We start from the raw sequence: 18,785 nt of genomic DNA, 5'->3' as shown, positions 1-18,785 counted from the left end.
TCTTTAAAAAGGTGTTTATTTATATGAAATTTATTAAGCATTTGATTTTGTTTGTTTCTGATTTCCTTATAATGAGACAGACCTCTTTACCATGTTAATTATTATCAAATTGGAATGCTGAACAGTACTTTTGATATAATTTCCAAAACAATCTGGTTGTGGTTCTAATAGCAGCGTAATGCTTTCCTAATGAAATGTCTGTGTTAAGCCCCAGAGAGGAGCATTAACCTTGGATTAAAATCAGAAGAGAAAATGAAGCACACAGTGGTAATTTTGTTGTTGTTGTTGTTTGAAAAATCATTTTCTTAGGAAAAAGAACTACAAGCTGTATTGAATGTTCCTTGCACTGATTACATCGTGTACTTTTTTACCATCTTTTACTTCTAGCCTTTTTCCATTTGCCTAGGAGAAACTTGGGGTATTTGGGTAGATTAAACCCCTTCTTTTTTTTACTGTTCAGCTTTTCAAATGTCCAGGGCATCTGAAGCTGATGGTGTCAGAGTGGTGTAGAGAACAAAATTCCATCTTCCTCGTGCTGAAATCCCAGCTCATACAGGACCTGTCCCTGCATTCCCTCATGTTTTCCTGTATCTATTTTCTCTAATTGAGTTCTGAGGAGGGGATGAGGAGTGGTTCCTCAAGCTGAACCTCAGGGACAGCATTTTGGACAGCTGCTGCTTCCAGCTGCCTGGGACTCCTGCAGTTGTGAGATACCAGGAGTGTGCCTGGGCAGTGCTGGCATTCAGGAATTCTAAGGGGTGGCTGCATCTGCACTGCCCTGGCCTGGAACACAAATGGAGTCTGTGTGTGTGTGTGTGTGTGTGTGTGTGTGTGTGAGCTCCTTCTGCCTCTCTCTGACTTCCCCAGATGTGCTGAGGTACCCAAATCTATCCCAGCTGTAATCTGCAGCTGCCAACTCTTCTGGGGTACACTGGGTTTTGTTAAATTTACAACAGTGCACAGAACCCAGTGCTGATCTCCCAAGTCTCAATCCTAGCATATTGTAATTTATATTCTTTTGATGTGTTTTAATTTGCATTTGATTTTCTTTTTCTGGTAGGAGTCTCCACAGGACAGTGCCATCACCCGAGACATCAATCGAACGTTCCCTGCTCATGATTATTTTAAAGATACTGGGGGAGATGGCCAGGACTCCCTGTACAAAATATGCAAGGTATTCTTCAGATTCTTCTGGGCTGGTTTTAGTAACTTGTATTCAACATCAGCAGCAGTGTGAGTGCTGGCTGAGAAGAAGGAGGATGTGTTAGCATTGTCTGTCATGGACACAGCCTCTGGCACCAGGCTCAGGCTGTTCTCCATTGTAGCTTTGGGGTGCTTCTGGTTATACACACAGGAGGCCTAAAGCCCTTCCGGATTCCTCTGCACTGAAGTGTTTGGTGCAAAGACTTCACATCATTCCTGACCTGTCAGCCTGGGTCAAGCTGGCCAAATTCTGTAACTGGAGATGACTGTGTACCTCCATAAAGGTTATAAAGCCATAGGCATGCACTGAAGCTGATTATTAGAAGGAAGAAATAAGCAAAAATGGACAGCTCAGTGTATTCAGGTATCTCAGCTGGAATGGTTTAAGCTTCCAGCACTTTCTTTTGAATTCCTAGAGTTTCTCCCTCTTCATAACATCCCTGTGGGACCTATTTAGAGATAAAAGCACTGAGATAAGTGGTTTAATAGGCTGCAGCAACTGGAAGCAGGCACTGCTTCTGTGTATCCCAGTTTGGCTGCCATGCAGATTTTCCCTTTGTTAGAATGACAGTGGCTGCACTCTGTCCATGGGAATTGTATGGAGCTGTGTTCAATGCAGTGTTCTGTTTTATTTGTGTTTGTTAGCTGAAGACAGGTACCAGTAAAGTCTTGATTCCTGTTTTAGGCCTACTCTGTGTATGATGAAGAGATTGGCTACTGCCAAGGCCAGTCATTCCTTGCTGCTGTGCTGCTGTTACATGTAAGTGGTACTTTTACCCTCACTTGGGTTAGACCTAACAATAAATATTGTTCCACTTGTCTAGAACAGACTTCTGAGCTAATAGTGTTGCAGGGCACATTTCCACTTATATGGTGGTCAGTAATAAAGTGATTTTAGACAGGGAAGAGTACTTTGCTTAAAACTTGCTGTGGTGTTTGTAAGGACTCAGCAGTCATGCCCTTGTGTTAATGTACTAGGACCCCTTCCATTCAGGCTTGCACTCATGAGCAGTAGTAGGCATGGAATTTGTATAAGACAACACTGTAAATGTTTTTGTTACAGGGTTTCAAGGTCAGATGTAAGCTTTTTATAAGATGTTTCTGTTGGAATCAGTTGGAAATACAGATGGTGTTTGCCATGTCCTGTATACACAGAGCAGTATTTAGGACATTGAAGGGATGTCAGTTCATTAGGTCTCAGTGCAGGCTGTGCTGCCTGGGGGCTGTTGTCCTGTAGGTCTTTGTGCTTCTTGGTTTGAGAGGTTAGGGAAGGATACAATAATACCTTCATGTTTTTAAAAGAAACTGTATAATGCTTTTTTAAACTTAATTGCTGTTGATAGAAGTGATCTCATCAGTGTGATATCCTTTAATCACTAGTGTGTTCAGGAGCTAGAGAGAGATTCGTGGTTGTCAGGAGCAGAAGTTTTAGATTCACTCAGGCTTGGGAAATACAAGATCATTAGCAATCTGTATTTGTGTATTTATAGACTGCTCTGTTTCAAAGTCACGTTTGCTTTTTGTCAGTGTTTCTATTGCAAGGGTAGTTGGACCTGCAGTGTTCCTGAGCCCAGCAGTGCTTTGAGGTTTCTTTTCCCCAGCTGTTGCTGCCATAGAGGGCTGAGCATGAAGAGTTCTCTGCAGTTTTTGGTGGAAGAGGAAGTCTGGCCTTCAGGGGAGGATTTTCCATACTGTTGTAAAGTCAGGGGAGGATACAGACGAGATTGTAAACTCCATTCTTGTGAAACAAAAGTCAAGTGATTGATGATAACAACCATTTAGTTCTTTGTAACTGTAATCTGAAATATTTCCTAGATGAGCAATTAATTCTTTATTTCCTCACTGAATCAGATAGAGAAGGGCAATGCTTCCTGCTATGAGAACAGCTTTTACTGAAACAGATGTGCTTGCTTGTGGATTTTCATTGTCAGGGTCCCTTGCCTTAGAGAGATTCACTCTCATGACTGAGCCATGTGTTGTTCCAGAGTTCTCTCTTTAACAATACTGTGGCTTCTGGGAATAATGTATGCATTTAAAGAAAAACTAAATTTCAAATAAGTTTCTTTTTATTTGATTCTCTTTGAAGTCAGCCTTTGGAGTGTGGCTGCTCGGGAAAATAAATAATAACAACAAATGTTGCAGAAAAGGAAATTAAGTTTTTGCGAGTCCGTCACTACCGGTTTGGAATGTTTCAGCAAAGTTTTCTGTTTTAATAAACTCCATCTGCAGATTAATAATAGAATACTTGAGATGGATGTTCTGTCCTTTATAGAAACCAGCAATTGACCTGAAATCAGACTTTTCTACAGAAATATTAAAACTGAATTTTAAGGGCAGGGAAAATGTCAAAACACTGATGAGCTTTGAGTTTTTCTTCAGTTTTTGGCAGGAAAGGGACATTGAACCTTCCCAAAGCAGTGCTGAGTTGTGAGGTATGGCACTTCTGTTAGCAGCTACTGGTCTCTCTTATTCTTGTCATCTAATAAATAAACATCATATGTAATAATGTCATTGGGAAAGGGAAATACATCGTAAGGAATAAGAGAAAGATCCTGTTTAACATCCTCTAGTAATACTGCTTCTGCCTCATTTTACATGTGTGGCAAAGGGTTAGGCTGGTCAACATCTGTAAGATTCACTTTCTGATGAGTTCTGAAACAAAGACACAAGGAAACTGCTTTGGTCTTCATGTCTGGAGATTTATTTTTAGTTGAGTGATTGAGAAGTGGTTTATTCCACTAAAATGCCATTTGCAACACTAAACCTCATTTTGTGTGATAATACTCTTGTTTACATTTAAACTGGATTTAAAAGTAGTGGCAGTTTCAGTCAGAAGAAGGGGGGTTCAGACAGATTGACCTGATGTGAAAGGTTTTAATGCTCGATGCTAAATCCACCTTCCTGTCTCACAGATGCCCGAGGAGCAAGCTTTCAGTGTTCTGGTCAAAATCATGTTTGATTATGGACTCAGGGAACTTTTCAAACAGAACTTTGAAGATTTGCACTGCAAGTTCTATCAGCTGGAGCGCCTCATGCAGGTGTGGGCTCACACAGGAAGGGTGAATGGACCTGAGCCTCAGTTCAGCTCTGGCTGTTTCTCATGGGGTGAATGGTGTTGGTAAGCTCTGAGGAAGGTGAGTGGTGTTGGTAAGCTGTGAGGAAGGTGAGTGGTGTTGGTAAGCTCTGAGGAAGGTGAGTGGTGTTGGTAAGCTCTGAGGAAGATGAGTGGTGTTGGTAAGCTCTGAGGAAGGTGAGTGGTGTTGGTAAGCTCTGAGGAAGGTGAGTGGTGTTGGTAAGCTGTGAGGAAGGTGAGTGGTGTTGGTAAGCTCTGAGGAAGGTGAGTGGTGTTGGTAAGCTCTGAGGAAGGTGAGTGGTGTTGGTAAGCTCTGAGGAAGGGTGGAGAGCGAGGGCTCTCCCCCGTGTTCTGGCAGAGGTCTTGGGGGCAGTGTGGTGCTGCTGCAGGCAGATGTGCCTGACAGCTGCAGTGGCTCTGCTGTGGCTCTGGTGTCAGCACAGCCACTGCTGGGCCCTGCTGGGGCAAATCCCAGGGTCCTGCTGGGCATCCACCCCAGCACAAGCCTTTGGCATCCTTAGGAGGCCCCCAGGCCCGTTCCTGTCACACCTGGTAGATGCAGGACCCTGCACTGATGGTCACTGTACCCAACTCCCTTCTGTAGTTTGGGGGTTCAGCTACAGTTCCAAAACGCCCTAAATTAACTTTCAGTGCTTCTGTTTGTTTTACTCTTAGGAATACATTCCTGATCTGTACAACCACTTTCTGGACATCAGCCTTGAAGCACACATGTATGCTTCCCAGTGGTTCCTCACCCTGTTCACTGCAAAATTCCCTCTCTACATGGTCTTCCATATTATTGACTTACTCCTATGTGAGGTATGTGTTATAATTGGAGACTTGCACAGCTCCCAGCTTTTGACAGTTTGTCACTATCTTGGTTCATGTCCTTGTTACTATCTGTTCTCTCAGAGCAAGGCGTGTGATATTTTTATGTAGAAGTGCTACATTTCTGCAATGATAAAGATTCTTAGCATGTTAAAAAAACAAATTAAGAATCAATAGGTGTATAAAAGATGATAATCTCCTATTCCCTATGGCACTGGTGAATCTGTGAGAGGACTGTACAGTGTGAGAAGAACTGATTTACAAATATGTGGGTTCCTCTCTTCTGAAGTCACGTTATACACAATGATGACTTTTTTTTCTTTTCCTATCATATTATTGTATGGAGGCCAGTGTGTATAAAATGGCCCAGATAACTCTCATACTGGTAATCTAACAAGCTTGAAGTTCTTTCTCCTGGAAAACTTGAAGTCTCTCTATATTTCACAACTTATATTTAGAGAGCAAAATTCTTTATATTGAGACATTGTCTGTAATCATGTTTAGAACAGTGTATGTAGTGGTATGTGGGTGAGCAGTGTAATTACAGTCAGCACTTATTACCATCAGTGAACAAATCCCATTTTGTCCTGAAGCATCCTTGAGTTATTTAATGATTTGCTGGGTAACTTTATGCATCCATTCTTCTTGGATCTGCACTTGTTCCTGTGAAGTGGCTGATTTCCTGCCTTCCTTTACTGAAGGCTTTCAGCATTCACAAACCTCCTGGTCAATGTTTTTGCCCTTTCCCTGTGTCTGCTGCTTGCTTTGTCCATGTGCCAGTGGAATAGAAAGCAGCAGATGGTATGGAGAAAATCACTTCTGTTTGTTTAGAAACACATTTTCAATTCATAAATAGTAAATGTGCTCACAGAGAAGTTTTTCATCATTTTAAAGTAATAGTGAAAGAATAACTTAGTGGGAAGAAGAAAGGCAGGATCTTGAAATAAGATGAGTAATGTGTCATGATTATGAGTGGGACCCCTGAAGAAGGAGTGAGCAATTCCTTACTTCAGAACTGTTTATATTTAACTTAATTGGAAATATGAATAGAACTTTTCTAAGGAGTAGAGGCAGAATAGATGCTGTGGGACTCTGTCCTAAAGTGAGTCACTTTCTTTTTCATTGCATGAATATCCCAGTTTGTGAAGACCAGAAATTAATATATTGGTGTATATATATTACTGCATTTGAATCAGTGCTTTTAGAAGTTAAATTATCTTGAGCTGACCAACTACTCATTAAGAAATAAAATAAAATGCACAACATAATTTTAGAGTCTCAGACTGTTAAGGAGGCAGTAAAACTAGTGTTGATTGTTTTGCTCTCTATAATGACTCTCCAGTAAAGATATTTTGCCAGTAGTTTGCAAAGTCATTCTTTGTGGTTTTGATTTATATAACACCTAGTTACACATTTATCCTGGTTCTCTATTTCACAGAAATTAGATAAACAACAAAACTCAACAAATAAATTCCTATCCAAGCTTGTAAATACTGAGAAATTAAATTAATTTGTCATTGTTTTTTCTTTCCAGGGAATAAGTGTTATCTTCAATGTTGCATTGGGATTGTTAAAAGTAAGTATACAATGTTACACTGTGGTTTATGCATCTTCACCCACCATATAAAAGTTAAACTGCCTGTTACAAAAATATGTTGGTTTTTTTTTGAGAACTAACAACTGCCTGTCTCACACGTGCTGTGATCTGGCATGTCCTGTGCAGCACAGTGCTTTTGTTGGGGTGTGGAATAGAAGGTTGCAGAAATAGAAACACTCTTTGCAGAAGGTTAAGAAGCAGTGATGTTACAGCAGGTTTCCAAAGCATGTGGCTTTATTGTCTCTGGGATTCAATAACTGTAAAAAACTGGCTTTTCCTGGTGTTTCTTTCCTCGTCTCCAGACTACCAAGGATGATTTGTTGCTGACTGACTTTGAAGGGGCTTTAAAGTTCTTCCGAGTGCAGCTGCCCAAGCGCTACCGCTCCGAGGAGAACGCCAAGAAGCTGATGGAGCTGGCCTGCAACATGAAGGTGAGCTGGGAGGGACTGCTGCAGCCTCAGCCTGGGAGCAGCTCCTGCCTCACAGCCTCATTGGCTGTGATCGTGGAGAACCATGTCAAATACACTGTGGTTCAAAGTGTCCTTTTTCCTTAAATTCCTTGGAGGAATTCTTTGTGGTGTCAGTGTGGAAGTACACAGCTTCCCTGGTGTGTTAACATTCCAGGCATTTTGTGATCTAGGTGTAGTAGCTGTGTGGATACCAGTGTTCTGCACAGAGTTCAAGCATATCTTGTGTGAAACTAATGTAGAAATTACAGAATAATCACGAATAAAGCTGTTTTATCTCTCTAATCATTTAGCATTATCCACAGATTAAATGTTCCACATGCATCTGGTTCACATCATCATAATGAGTGCATTTGCCTTTTTATGTTTCCAAATAACAATTTGTTCCTCTTCCCACTCTGCCAAAATTCCCTGTGCTCCCAGTGCTGTGTGGAGTGGCACAAGCAGTCTCTGAGTGGATGTAGCAAGGCCGCCCGTGGTGTCCTGGAGTGCTGGGTGCTTTGGGGGCAGTAATGGGAAGGTTGTGGAGGAAACACTGCTGGGCTGAGCACAGAACACTTCTGTATCACCTCCTTGATGGGAGTGCTGCATGTAATTACTTTCCTTGACCTAAAATATAAGTCCTTTGCTGTCAGTAGAAATCTCCAGCTCTGCATTTGGAAGTGTTTCTTTGAGCAGAAAAAGGCCTGATATCAAAATAAATAATTTATAGGAAGGGAGAAGTAGCCTGGCTAAGGTATTGTGATAAGAACAGCATTCTGCTGGAAAGGAGGTCAGGAAGTCATCAGCTGGAGACAGCACCAAATTCTGAAAGTCACTCCTCAGTGTTGCCATCAAGTCACAGAATCACAGGGTGGTTTGGGTTGGAAGGGACCTTAAAGCCCATCTCATTTCACCCCCTGTGCCATGGGCAGGGACACCTTCCACTACCCCAGGTTGCTCCAAGCCCTGTCCAGCCTGGCCTTGGGCACTTCCAGGGATGGGGAGTTCACCTCTCTGGGCAGCACGTGTTACCAGAGCTGCTACTGCCTCCTGTGCCCCTGAAAAGATGAGGTAGGACATCAGTTTTAATTTCTGCTAACCTGGAATCCCTGCTGACTTCCCCAGGCCTCCCGTGCCCAGAATTTATGACAATGACAAATCTGCTCAGGATCACCGATAAAAGGCAAAACTGGCTTAATGCACTTAAAAAGTAGAAGATGAAAATACAGTGGTGTACCTGCCTTCCTTTCCTTTGGCATGGTGCTTGCCTCACTTGTCAGGATCTAACTTTACATTGCAGGACATTTGGGGTGTGAAACCCCAAAATTTGGGCAGTGTTTGAGCAGGGGCAGAGCAGTGAAACAATCTCCTCAAGCTATTGGCTCCATTGGCAGTGAAGGGTTCATTCTCTAGGTGGGTGTCCGGGGTGCAGGAATAACTCCTGCAGTTGTGGTGTGGTTGGACCGACTCCAGGTAATGGTTGGCATCTCTGAAATGTTCAGAGTGCAGAGAGGTGTTTCTCGTCAGCTCTCACTAGAGGGAGCTTGGCCACCGCTTTCTGCAGCTCCTTCCCAGGAAGGTTGTTAGTGAGAAAACCACACTTCAGGGAAACCAAGCACGTTTTCCATTCTGCCTGTCATTTATGAGTGTTAAATTCAACCTGTTTCTCATAAAAGGGTTTTTAAAGAGGAAATCTTAGCCATAGCTTTTAAATTTACTTGGTTTACCGAGATAATAATAAATGTTTTGGTGCAACTTTTAATGCTAGAGATTTCATTTAGATGCATAATATCTTGTATGTGAAATGCTCACAGTGACCTTGGCATGGTCTGTGTTGCTATTGTAATCTCTGGCACAGGTAACACCAGGAAAATGCTGGTCAGGATCTGTTACAGCTTCCCTTGTGTTCCCTGTCCCTGCAGGACTTGAACTCTGGGCACAAAATACTGAATTCAGCATCACCTTTCTGTCCCTTCTCACAGAAGGGGAGTCTGGGGGCCTGTGAGAGTGGCTTTGCTGGTGCTGTGTGTGTCAGGGACAGAGCACTTGTGCCTCTGAGGTGCTGCTGCTTGCCCAGACACCGTGGCAGCTTGGGCATGGGGCTGTTTTCTGCTGGGCTTGAGTGACACTGGCAGAAATGTCAGCTGAGCCTGCACTTGCCCTTTCAGCATTTACAGTCTCATGTAAAGTAAACCAAATGCTTCTGTGTGGTGATAAATGTTACAGCTGAAAAAGCAGCTGAAGAGGGCTCAGCATCAGGCCAGTCCAAAAATGAAGCACGTCTCACAGGGTTCTATTCTGTTCTGCTCTGCTCTGCTGAAGCTCTGCAGTGTGTGGAGCACCAGGGAGCTCAGGCAGGATGCTCTGGGTGCCTTTTGAAACCTTCCCTGTATTCCACAGGAAGAGGCTGCTGTCATTGTATTGAGTGGGACTGAGTTTTTGACCACACCTGAGGGTCTGACACTCAGAACTGGGTGAAGCCATGAGCTGTGCTTTGTAGAAGGCAGGAGCTGCCTGAAGCTTGTTCCATAACCCTGTGTGTGTCGTGTTCTTTTATTGATGTCCTGAGCAAGAACTAATGGGCTGCTTTAATTTAGATTAGCCAGAAGAAGCTGAAGAAATATGAAAAGGAATATCATACCATGAGAGAGCAGCAGGCTCAGCAGGAGGATCCTATAGAAAGATTTGAGGTAATGCTTTACCTTCTCCAGTCTGGTTTAACAAACAGGAAGTTGCTACTTTGACTCTTTTTTGAGCTCCTTTTGTTTTTTGACCAATTTGGATGCAACAGGGGAATCAGCTCCACAAACTTGAAGGGAATGTCTTTCTATTGGCAGTGTTGATCAGGATGGGGTTGTTGTGAGCCCAGCTGTGCAAGAAAAGGAATAGCATGAATTTGGGCTTGTAGAACAGGTTCAGTAGAGCCTGTGTAATGTGCTGATTGCACCACAAGCCATGAGCAGAAAGAAAATGCCTGACTGATTCTAACTCTGCCTGCCATGGTTATGCTCCCGCTTTTACTCCTCTTCCTAATTTCAAATTACGTATACTGCAGTAATCATATAATTTTATAAATAGTTTCTTTATCAAATAAATGTAATATAGGGATAAATTACACACGTAAAGTTACGTATGCATACACATACCACAATAACACACACAGAGACATAGATACAATAAATTAACGTGTTGTAATCAGAGAAATTTTATGTAAACTTTCTTTAGTATCCATCTGTGTGCTGGGAGTTGTAACAAGAGAGAGAAAAAAGAGTATTTTTCCCAGGATTCTCCTCTCTTACCTGTTTCTGGCATGCAAATTCAATTTTGAGCCAATAAAAGCAGTACTTGTAGGAAACTCCTGGCAAGGTGTTGATGGCACAATGATACCCCTACTATTGCAGGCTTCAAAAACATTTCTGTAGCTCAACAAGTAACGGCTGAGCAGACTTATTCATACCCGGTGTCTTCTCCAGGCTAATCCCATATTCATTTTGCATTTACACCGTGGCTGTAGTTTTGTCCCAGGGAATTCCGTGCAGGTAGAGTTGTGTTTGCATACTGGAGAAGCAAGGTGGGCATTGGTGTGTGGGCACAGGCTGCTGTGTGTGTGTCAGACACTCCCCTGGCAGCCCCTGCCCCTCACTGCCCCTCCGTGTCCCCCCAGCGCGAGAACCGGCGCCTGCAGGAAGCCAACATGAGACTGGAGCAGGAGAACGACGACCTCGCCCACGAGCTGGTCACCAGCAAGATTGCACTGAGGAAGGACTTGGACAATGTAAGTCATGTCCTCAGGCTGCCTAGGACAGACATGGGCTAAGTCCTTGCTGCTTCTCTCACTGGAGAGGAGATCCATGGAGTACTTGGTTTGTGTGTTACAGGATTCCCTCCTCCACATCCATATTGAACACTGACAATGTATAGGCCTGTGGCAGAGGTGCATGGGAAACTGGAGTGCTGACTGAATTACTCATTACTCTGAAAAGCAGTCAGCATGACTGGAGGGAAAGGAGAGCCTGTACTTGAGTAGTTGCTTTTTTTTCTCTAAGGAGGTCTAGAAGGAGCTGTGTCAAGTCTTTGAACCATCACAGGGATCATAACATGGATGCTGGCTTGTGTTTTCCTGGGATTTTTATGAATACAATTTCACAGCAGACAAGTTTTGCAAAGTGCCTGATAAACTTGAAAGTCTGAGTCTGTCTGGCTCTGCATGGATGAGGTTCTTGGGTACCTCAGGCAACTCTGAAAATGTTGTGGTTTCCATTTGGCCTGTTGGAATCTGCCCGTGTGAACTCCTCATCCAGGGCCGTTTCCAGATCAGTAGAGCTCTCAGGAGGAAACTTCAGGTTTGCTTTGTGTTACGGGAGTTTTTTTCAGCTTGCTGTCTCACTCCCTTCTTTACATATTCAGTTGTGGGAGGTTTTATTAGGATATGCTTTTTCTTTTTTTTTTTTCCAGGACATGCAGAGACAGAAAGGTACTGGCATTTCTAGCACAGGGGAGGCTACAACACATTTAGTCTGCATGGGGAGATGAGGGGAAGAGTTCAAGTGCTCATGTTTTGCCATTCTTGTTCTGTACCAAGATAAGTGCATTTCTGAAATCTCAAAGGAAAATGACTTCTGAAAGTTGCACAGTGCAGGAACTGACAGGCTTTGAAATGTTTCATTGGATCTGCCTCAGACAATTTAAGGTTTCCCACGGTCTCCTGGAAACTTGCTGTTGGAAAACTATTAATAGTAAATGTTGATGCCAATGGGTGAATGTTGCTTTAATGAGGTTTGGTTCAGGACTTTAGGGTTTATTACATTTCCTGTTCTTAGGTGTTAAAATGTGGATCATAGAAGAATGTTCTAGAATCAGGTTTTCCCCACACATTGGTATGTTCACCTCCTCTTACCTGGGCTTTTTCCCTTCATTAGTGAAGCTTCCTGAAGCTTCACACTGGTGATAGCCCAGCAGTGGCATTCAGGAGATGGACTCCAGCAAAAATTGTCCTGAAGAAGCTTTTTCTATCAGTTTTTAACTGTTGTTTGTGTCTGCTTGAGCCTGTAGGAGACATGGTTATAGTTTTACATTGTTTTTTTTTTTAATTGAGAACTGGGAGAGGAAGAAAATAAGGCAAATTTGCTTAATTTGATATATGAGTCTTGTATTCAAAGATGGCAGATGATGTTGGTAGAATTTGGGTTATCCCCTGGGAGGAGATAGCTAGGTTTGATCCTACTTCAGGACATGATTAATTCTTCTAATTGGATCCTGAAGTGATAAGTTTCATTCTGCCAGCCTGAGGTCCTGAAAGGAAAGTACCAAAGGACATTGTTTAACACACTTCCTCTGATACCTCCATGGCATGTCTGAAATCTGCAACCTCAAAGATCAAAACAAAGCATTTGGAAATACAAGAATTTCCTTAGTATCATTTCACTAGATCAGAAAATAGGCTTCATTTTTCTACTGTTGTTGGGCTCCTACATCCCAGTGTTCTTTAACTGTAAAACAGCTTAAACCCCATCTGTAATGAAAAGATGTTCTCTCTGCCTTTGCTGTCTGTTTTAAAGGATCAGCAGGACTTTAAGGGACTAAAATTCACTTTCTGATTTTCTTCCTTTGAAGGGAATTGGTACAGCTACTTTCTGAAGATTTTATATATCAGTTGAGTTATTGATCTATTTTTATGTAGAATCCATGCACCTATTGGGAAGTGCTGTGTTGTGTGTATGAGACAGGAAAAGATGTCTTAACTTTGCAGAGCTTTAGTGGTTTATACAGAGCTTGAAATTTTTCAACTATATATTTTTATACTTAAAAAACTGTAGTAAAAAGGGACTGTTGGTTTCTGGTGGGACATTTCTTTCCCTTGAGAAGGAAGGAGAGAGGGACCTGACTTACATTTGCTTGAGCAGCTCAGTTTTTTCATGCAGTATTTTCTGGGATGGTAGCACATCCATTGGGAAGTGTCATAGAGTTCTGGGAGCTTTTTAAATGTTCTAGAGGCATTTTTCATTAATTCTGTTTTCATTACATGGCTGAATGTTTACAAATTAAACTTAGGTTTGAGCTGGTTATAGTCTTTTCTTGATCTTGAACATTGTGAGCTGTTCTGTGCCTTTGGTTGTCTTCAGAATGTATTGGTCAACTTCCAGACTGGACAAGAAAATGAAACTTATTTCTGGTACTGGATTTCTTTAGCAACTCCAGTTTTGCTAAAATTAATCACTGAATTCAAGGAGGCATTTTGAAGAGCTGGAGTATAGTGGTACATGTCTTTAATGTGTTGCTGCTTTGCTATTGCAGATGGGAAGTTTTAGAAAAATAATTTTCAGAATAAAGTTTTATTGTTTTTAATAACAATGAACCAAATCTTAATAAGACTGGAATGGATGCACTCTTGGCTCTGTCCTGGTGGAGGCACAGCAGGGAAGCCTCTGCTCAGCCTCTGCTCTGTGTTTCAGGCAGAGGAGAAGGCAGATGCCCTCAATAAAGAGCTGCTAATGACCAAACAGAAGCTGATTGATGCAGAAGAAGAAAAGAGGCGCCTGGAGGAAGAATCTGCTCAGGTTGGGGCATTTCTGTCATTCTCACTGTTCTGCACAGTACAGAAATGATAAAAATAAAAAGTGACAAGTGTGGGAAGGGCTTAATGTTCTAAGTCATGTTTGTCCCTCTTCTGTGGTGTCAAGGACGTCAGCAAAGCAGAATTTGGCATTTTCCTGCCAGGTGCTTCATAGGGTGGGGAATTTTTAAGTTGAAATCACAAAGTCACAGCCTGTGCCAGATGCTGCACAGGGAGGCAGTGCAGGACTTCAGCTGTCAGCACTTTTTGAATCCTTCCTTTTCCTTGGCTAGCCCATTGTTCTGTCAGTGAAGGCCACCAAAGCCTGGCTTCTCCCTGCCTGCAGGGAGCTGAGCTGGACTCTGGGTCCCTGGGTAAAGCAGAGCAGTGAGGTTAAAGAGAAGGAAGAAATACCACCTGGGTATTTTTCAGACTACAACTATATAAAGCCTTTTTTTGCTGTTTTTTTCCCCCCTACAGCTGAAGGAAATGTGTCGTAGGGAACTAGATAAGGCAGAGTCAGAGATCAAAAAGAACAGCTCTATTATTGGTGACTACAAACAGGTAAGTACAACTTCCTGATTATGTGGTTTGCTATGAAAGTACAAGGCTTTCAGGTATTTTATGAGACTTTTGGAAATCGATGTCATCTGTGCCATGCATTTGAGGACACAATTTAGCTGTTCTAAATGGGAAGCCTGTGGCTGGTTTTGCATTTTCTTTGGCCAAGATCCTGAAGTGGTCAGTCCTGTTTGCCTGTGATGTGGGTATTTGTAGATCAGCAGTCACCACAGCTTCAGTTACAGCCAAACATGTTCAAATGGGCTCTTGGATATCAAAGGTTCACCTCATGCCAAAAAAAAAGCTTCTCTCTCACCTTCCTGTTGGCAATCAAATGCACCTCAGAAATAAAATGAGAAAAAGATGCCTTTTTTCTTTCAAGGCTTTGCTTTGGCATTCAAGCTTCCGATCACAAGCTATCAAGGGAGCAAATTCGTGTGTCTCTCTGATAGGCCCATATCAGGTCTCAGGGAATGAATTAGAGTTTTTTTTGTCTTGCCTGTCTTTTTCTCCTAAAGGCAACAAAAGGGCCATGCTATTCCTAACCTTTTCTGGCTCCTTTAGCAAGGCCAAACTGTTAATAACTTGTGTTGGAATTGCACCTTTTCCTGTGGGGATAGAAGAATATGTAGATAATAGGAAAATGTACAGTGAGACAGTTTAATGCAGCATCCCAATTTTTCCAGCTTCCATAAGAGTCCTTCGACTATCCATGTTAATATTGCAGCAGCATTTACTTGTGCTTTAGCATTCATTTGGGAGGGAATTTACATTTATGAATGGTCTGGTAACATAATTTTGCTTGTCAGATTTGTTCCCAGCTGAGTGAGCGACTGGAAAAGCAACAAACAGCAAATAAAGCTGAAATTGAGAAAATACGGGTAAGAGACCAGATAGATCCACACTCTACAGTGTTTCAATCTCTTAGCAAAATCATAGCAGCAGGCACACAATTTATTTCATTGCTAAAATGGTGGCTGAGAGTCCCCATAGATTAAAGAGAAGATTATAAGGAGGGATCTGGGAGAAAAGGTGAGCCCTCTCATGCTGTAGTGGTTACATGCTAATGTTGATGCTGGGATTTTTTTTGAGGGTTTTGTTTTTTGGTTTTTTTTTTCTGGAAGAGATTCTCTGAATGTCTTTTACCTTAAAGTAATAAGGAGGATGGACAGAGGCCATTATTGTAGCAAAATAACACAGCAGTGTTCCCAGAGCCATGAGTCTGGGGCTGGCAGGAGCTCCTGCTCAGCTGTGCCTCCCTAAAAGTTCCCATTAATGGCTCCTCTGGCACTGAGCTGCTCTCCCAGAGCAGAGGCAGGAGCAGGCTTTGATCACATCCCCAGCATGTTGCTCACAGCCAGGTGTTTACTTTAGCAAAAGGTGGATGACTGCGAGCACTGCCGCCAGTTCTTCAGTAAGGAAGGCCGTGTGAAGGTTGCCAGCACGGCCAAGGATGGTTCAGATGAGGACACAGATGAGGAGAAGGAAACACTGAAGAACCAGCTGAGGGAAATGGAGCTTGAGCTGGCCCAGACCAAGCTGCAGCTTGTGGAGGCGGAATGTAAAATACAGGTAATGCTCTGGAAGTTTGTTTTGCAGTCTGTACAGCGTGTCTGCATTCCTAGAGAAATGTGTGTGTGAGTTGTAGAGGGATTGGAACAGATCCTGTTGGTTGAAACCATAACCTGCTATTTCCTGCATGGGTTATTTGACCAAATGCTGCGTCTGAAATTTGCTGTATGCAGACAATATAATTGAAATTGCATGAACTGTATTTAGCAGCCACTACAGCTTCCAGACATCTGCCTGTCTGCAGTGCAGTGCTGGCTGCCTGATCTCCTGCAACTGCTTGGAAGGAGCCCAAGCTCTGACAGAGTACTGAATCATGCATGTCTTTATCTCACAATCAGTGCTAAATGAAGAAGTAACATTGACAAATGTTAGACATGTTTCTTAAAACACGATTGCAAAGCACTCCAGGTACCTGAAGTATTTCTGTAAAATATGACAACATTGTGCTTTTAGCCTAAAACTGATATGTCAGTGCGACTTGTTCACAGAAAGGTAAAAATTGGTTTGCAGAAAGTCCACTTCCTGTGGGAATAGCTCCCCCTCAGATGGAAGAGAATTAAAGAGTTTGGATGTACAGAAGAAAGCAGAATGTTTCACTAAGGGCAATGACACAAGTCTTGTTTGCTTTTCAAAACTTTTTTTCTTCTCTTTGTCATCTTATTGTGCTGTTTTAATTTATGTAAGACTTGTTTAACTTCTGAAGTGGCCAAGAGTTTGTAGATGTTCTAGAGCCTTCTAGGTTTAACTCTTATAATCTTGTGCTGTGAATATATAACAAATTAATGAAATTAATCTTCTGTTTGCAGGATTTGGAGCACCATTTGGGTCTGGCCCTGAATGAAGTACAAGCTGCAAAGAAAACATGGTTCAACAGAACAATAAGCTCTATAAAAACAGTGACTGGAGTCCAAGGAAAAGAGACTTGTTGAAAAGCAGTTCTGTCAAACATACCTTCTTAACACAACACCTTTTGTTGCCTTCCTTGGCCAGATGTTTAATTCTGTGACATGAGAGGACCAGAATGTAAATATAATAGAAACACAGCATGTCAGGATTTCAATAGGTCAGTGATAAAGAGGATGGAAACACAAGAGAGGTTTTATTGCTAGACATGGGTTGTTCATACTACTGATATTTAACAGGTGATGTAGCTAGACTGAAGCTCTTCCGAGAAACACTCCATTCTGCGTCTGGCTGGAGGCTTTTCACAGACTAGGTACGAGAACTTACCAAACCCTAATTGTTAAGTTTACATATGATAGGTTTTTTTACAGTTATAACCTTTTTTAATATTTTATTTGAAAGGAAAAGTGTCACTAACAAAGTTTAAAAAAAAAAAAGAAAAAAAAAAAAGGAAAAAATGCAACAAAAATACAAATTTATCAAGAACTACATCAGTGCCAGAAAGCAGTCCCCAGAGGTAGGAAATGGAGAGTAGGAGGTGACATGTTTTGCTTTATGAATGGGGATGATTTCAGCATTCCTGTCGAGCAATCCCACTTTGTTTTAGTAGATGCAGCATCCATCTCTCTGTGTTTGGCATTTCTTTCTGTTACTAATCAATTCTATGCAACTCTGGGTTTTTTTGGCATGGGCTGCCAAACAAATTCGCCACCGGAGGCTGGGAGACTTGTCGAAGTGCTAGACAAGAATAATCGGAATTGTGGGCAAATTTCCGTTTCACTTGTGTCATATTGTTAGATCCACATATCAACAGCATTCAAATGCCCAGCACCAGGACTGCTGATAATATGGATTATGTGGATGGTCTGACATTCAGTGGAGTCTGTCTGGGTTTTGTCAGGTTTCTGTTTTTTGTTTGTTTGTTTTTACCTGGCTGTAGCAGGCCTTCTGTGGAGCTTCGACAGAGCTCCCAGGTTTTAGTTTTGCACATAGGTATGAATGGGACAAAGAAACAATAAACTGAGATATATATGAGGCAAAAATCACAGCGTGAGTGTAGATGTGAGCATCTCTAGCTGTCCAACTCGTTTCCCTGGTAGCGTTCTGAGGTGGTGTAGGTCATTTTTCACGCTCGATGCAGTTGCACTAATAGGTGCTAAACGTGCTTGGAGTTCTCATTCCTTGGATTGTATTGAGTTCTCACCAGAAAGCTGTAGAATGGAGTTTTGCACCTTGTAATTTTTTTAATTTATAATGGTTTGTGTTATGCTGAAGTATCTATTGCATCAGTGGATAAACTTCGTGTGCAGTGTGAGTATAAGCTGGTAACAATAAGAGGCACTGGTTTGTATATAAAGATATTTGGTTTATTTTGTATTTCTAACTTTTTCTTGTTTACTGTACTAATGCTAGCTAATGTACTCTGTTAACTACAAGATAGAACATGCTATGTCCAAGCTTTTTTCCTTAACTGCATACATTATCTCTATTGTTTAATACCAAAAAAAAAAATACTGTAACTCCATCAATATTAGATGCGTGGACATTGTGGTAGCATAGTTGCAGTGTGTATACTTTATGAATTGAAATATAAACTAGTAAAATTGTATAACTGTTTTGTTGTTTCATTTCATTTGAAGAGAAAACTGTTAAATATTTTGCAATATAAAGCTAATTCTCTTCTTAAAGTAGAAGCAGTAGCATCTGCAGGCTTCTCCAAGACTGAAACCACAGTCATGCTGCAAAGGGCTTTGCTAAAAAAGACTGCGTATTCTGAGTGCTGCCAACACTGGTTTTATATAATAAAATCTAGGGTTTGCTTTCAAAAAAGAAACTGCAGAAATGACCTTGTGCAGCTTGAAACTTGTGACTCAGTATTTCTCAAATATGTCCAATATAGAACATTTTTTTTCCCCATGGCCCTCCTAATTCTGCTTGAATCTGCAAAATAAATGTAGGCCATCTATGCTTATCACCATCAGTAACAAATTCTGTGGGGTCAAGTGTGGTTCATGTCCTCTTCGTGGCTGAGCCTGCATGACTTCA

General features: G+C 41.9%; 1 protein-coding gene across 1 annotated transcript in view; it reads left to right on the top strand.

Moving 5' to 3' along the window:
• RABGAP1 (RAB GTPase activating protein 1) overlaps positions 1–18,342 on the top strand; it is a 62,661-nt gene extending 44,319 nt beyond the window's left edge. The window contains exons 14-26 of the mRNA XM_062505384.1: positions 1,061–1,174; positions 1,889–1,963; positions 4,116–4,241; positions 4,952–5,095; positions 6,639–6,680; positions 7,004–7,132; positions 9,748–9,840; positions 10,815–10,925; positions 13,603–13,707; positions 14,184–14,267; positions 15,074–15,145; positions 15,639–15,836; positions 16,643–18,342. Of these exons, the coding sequence (XP_062361368.1) occupies positions 1,061–1,174; positions 1,889–1,963; positions 4,116–4,241; positions 4,952–5,095; positions 6,639–6,680; positions 7,004–7,132; positions 9,748–9,840; positions 10,815–10,925; positions 13,603–13,707; positions 14,184–14,267; positions 15,074–15,145; positions 15,639–15,836; positions 16,643–16,765 (1,416 nt within the window). The 3' untranslated portion in view covers positions 16,766–18,342. The remainder of the gene's footprint in view (positions 1–1,060; positions 1,175–1,888; positions 1,964–4,115; positions 4,242–4,951; positions 5,096–6,638; positions 6,681–7,003; positions 7,133–9,747; positions 9,841–10,814; positions 10,926–13,602; positions 13,708–14,183; positions 14,268–15,073; positions 15,146–15,638; positions 15,837–16,642) is intronic.
• Positions 18,343–18,785: the final 443 nt, after the last annotated feature.

This window comes from Cinclus cinclus, chromosome 19 (genome assembly GCF_963662255.1).
Source record: "Cinclus cinclus chromosome 19, bCinCin1.1, whole genome shotgun sequence".
In the NCBI taxonomy this organism is placed as follows: domain Eukaryota; kingdom Metazoa; phylum Chordata; class Aves; order Passeriformes; family Cinclidae; genus Cinclus; species Cinclus cinclus.
This window is presented reverse-complemented; position numbering and strand designations above follow the sequence as displayed.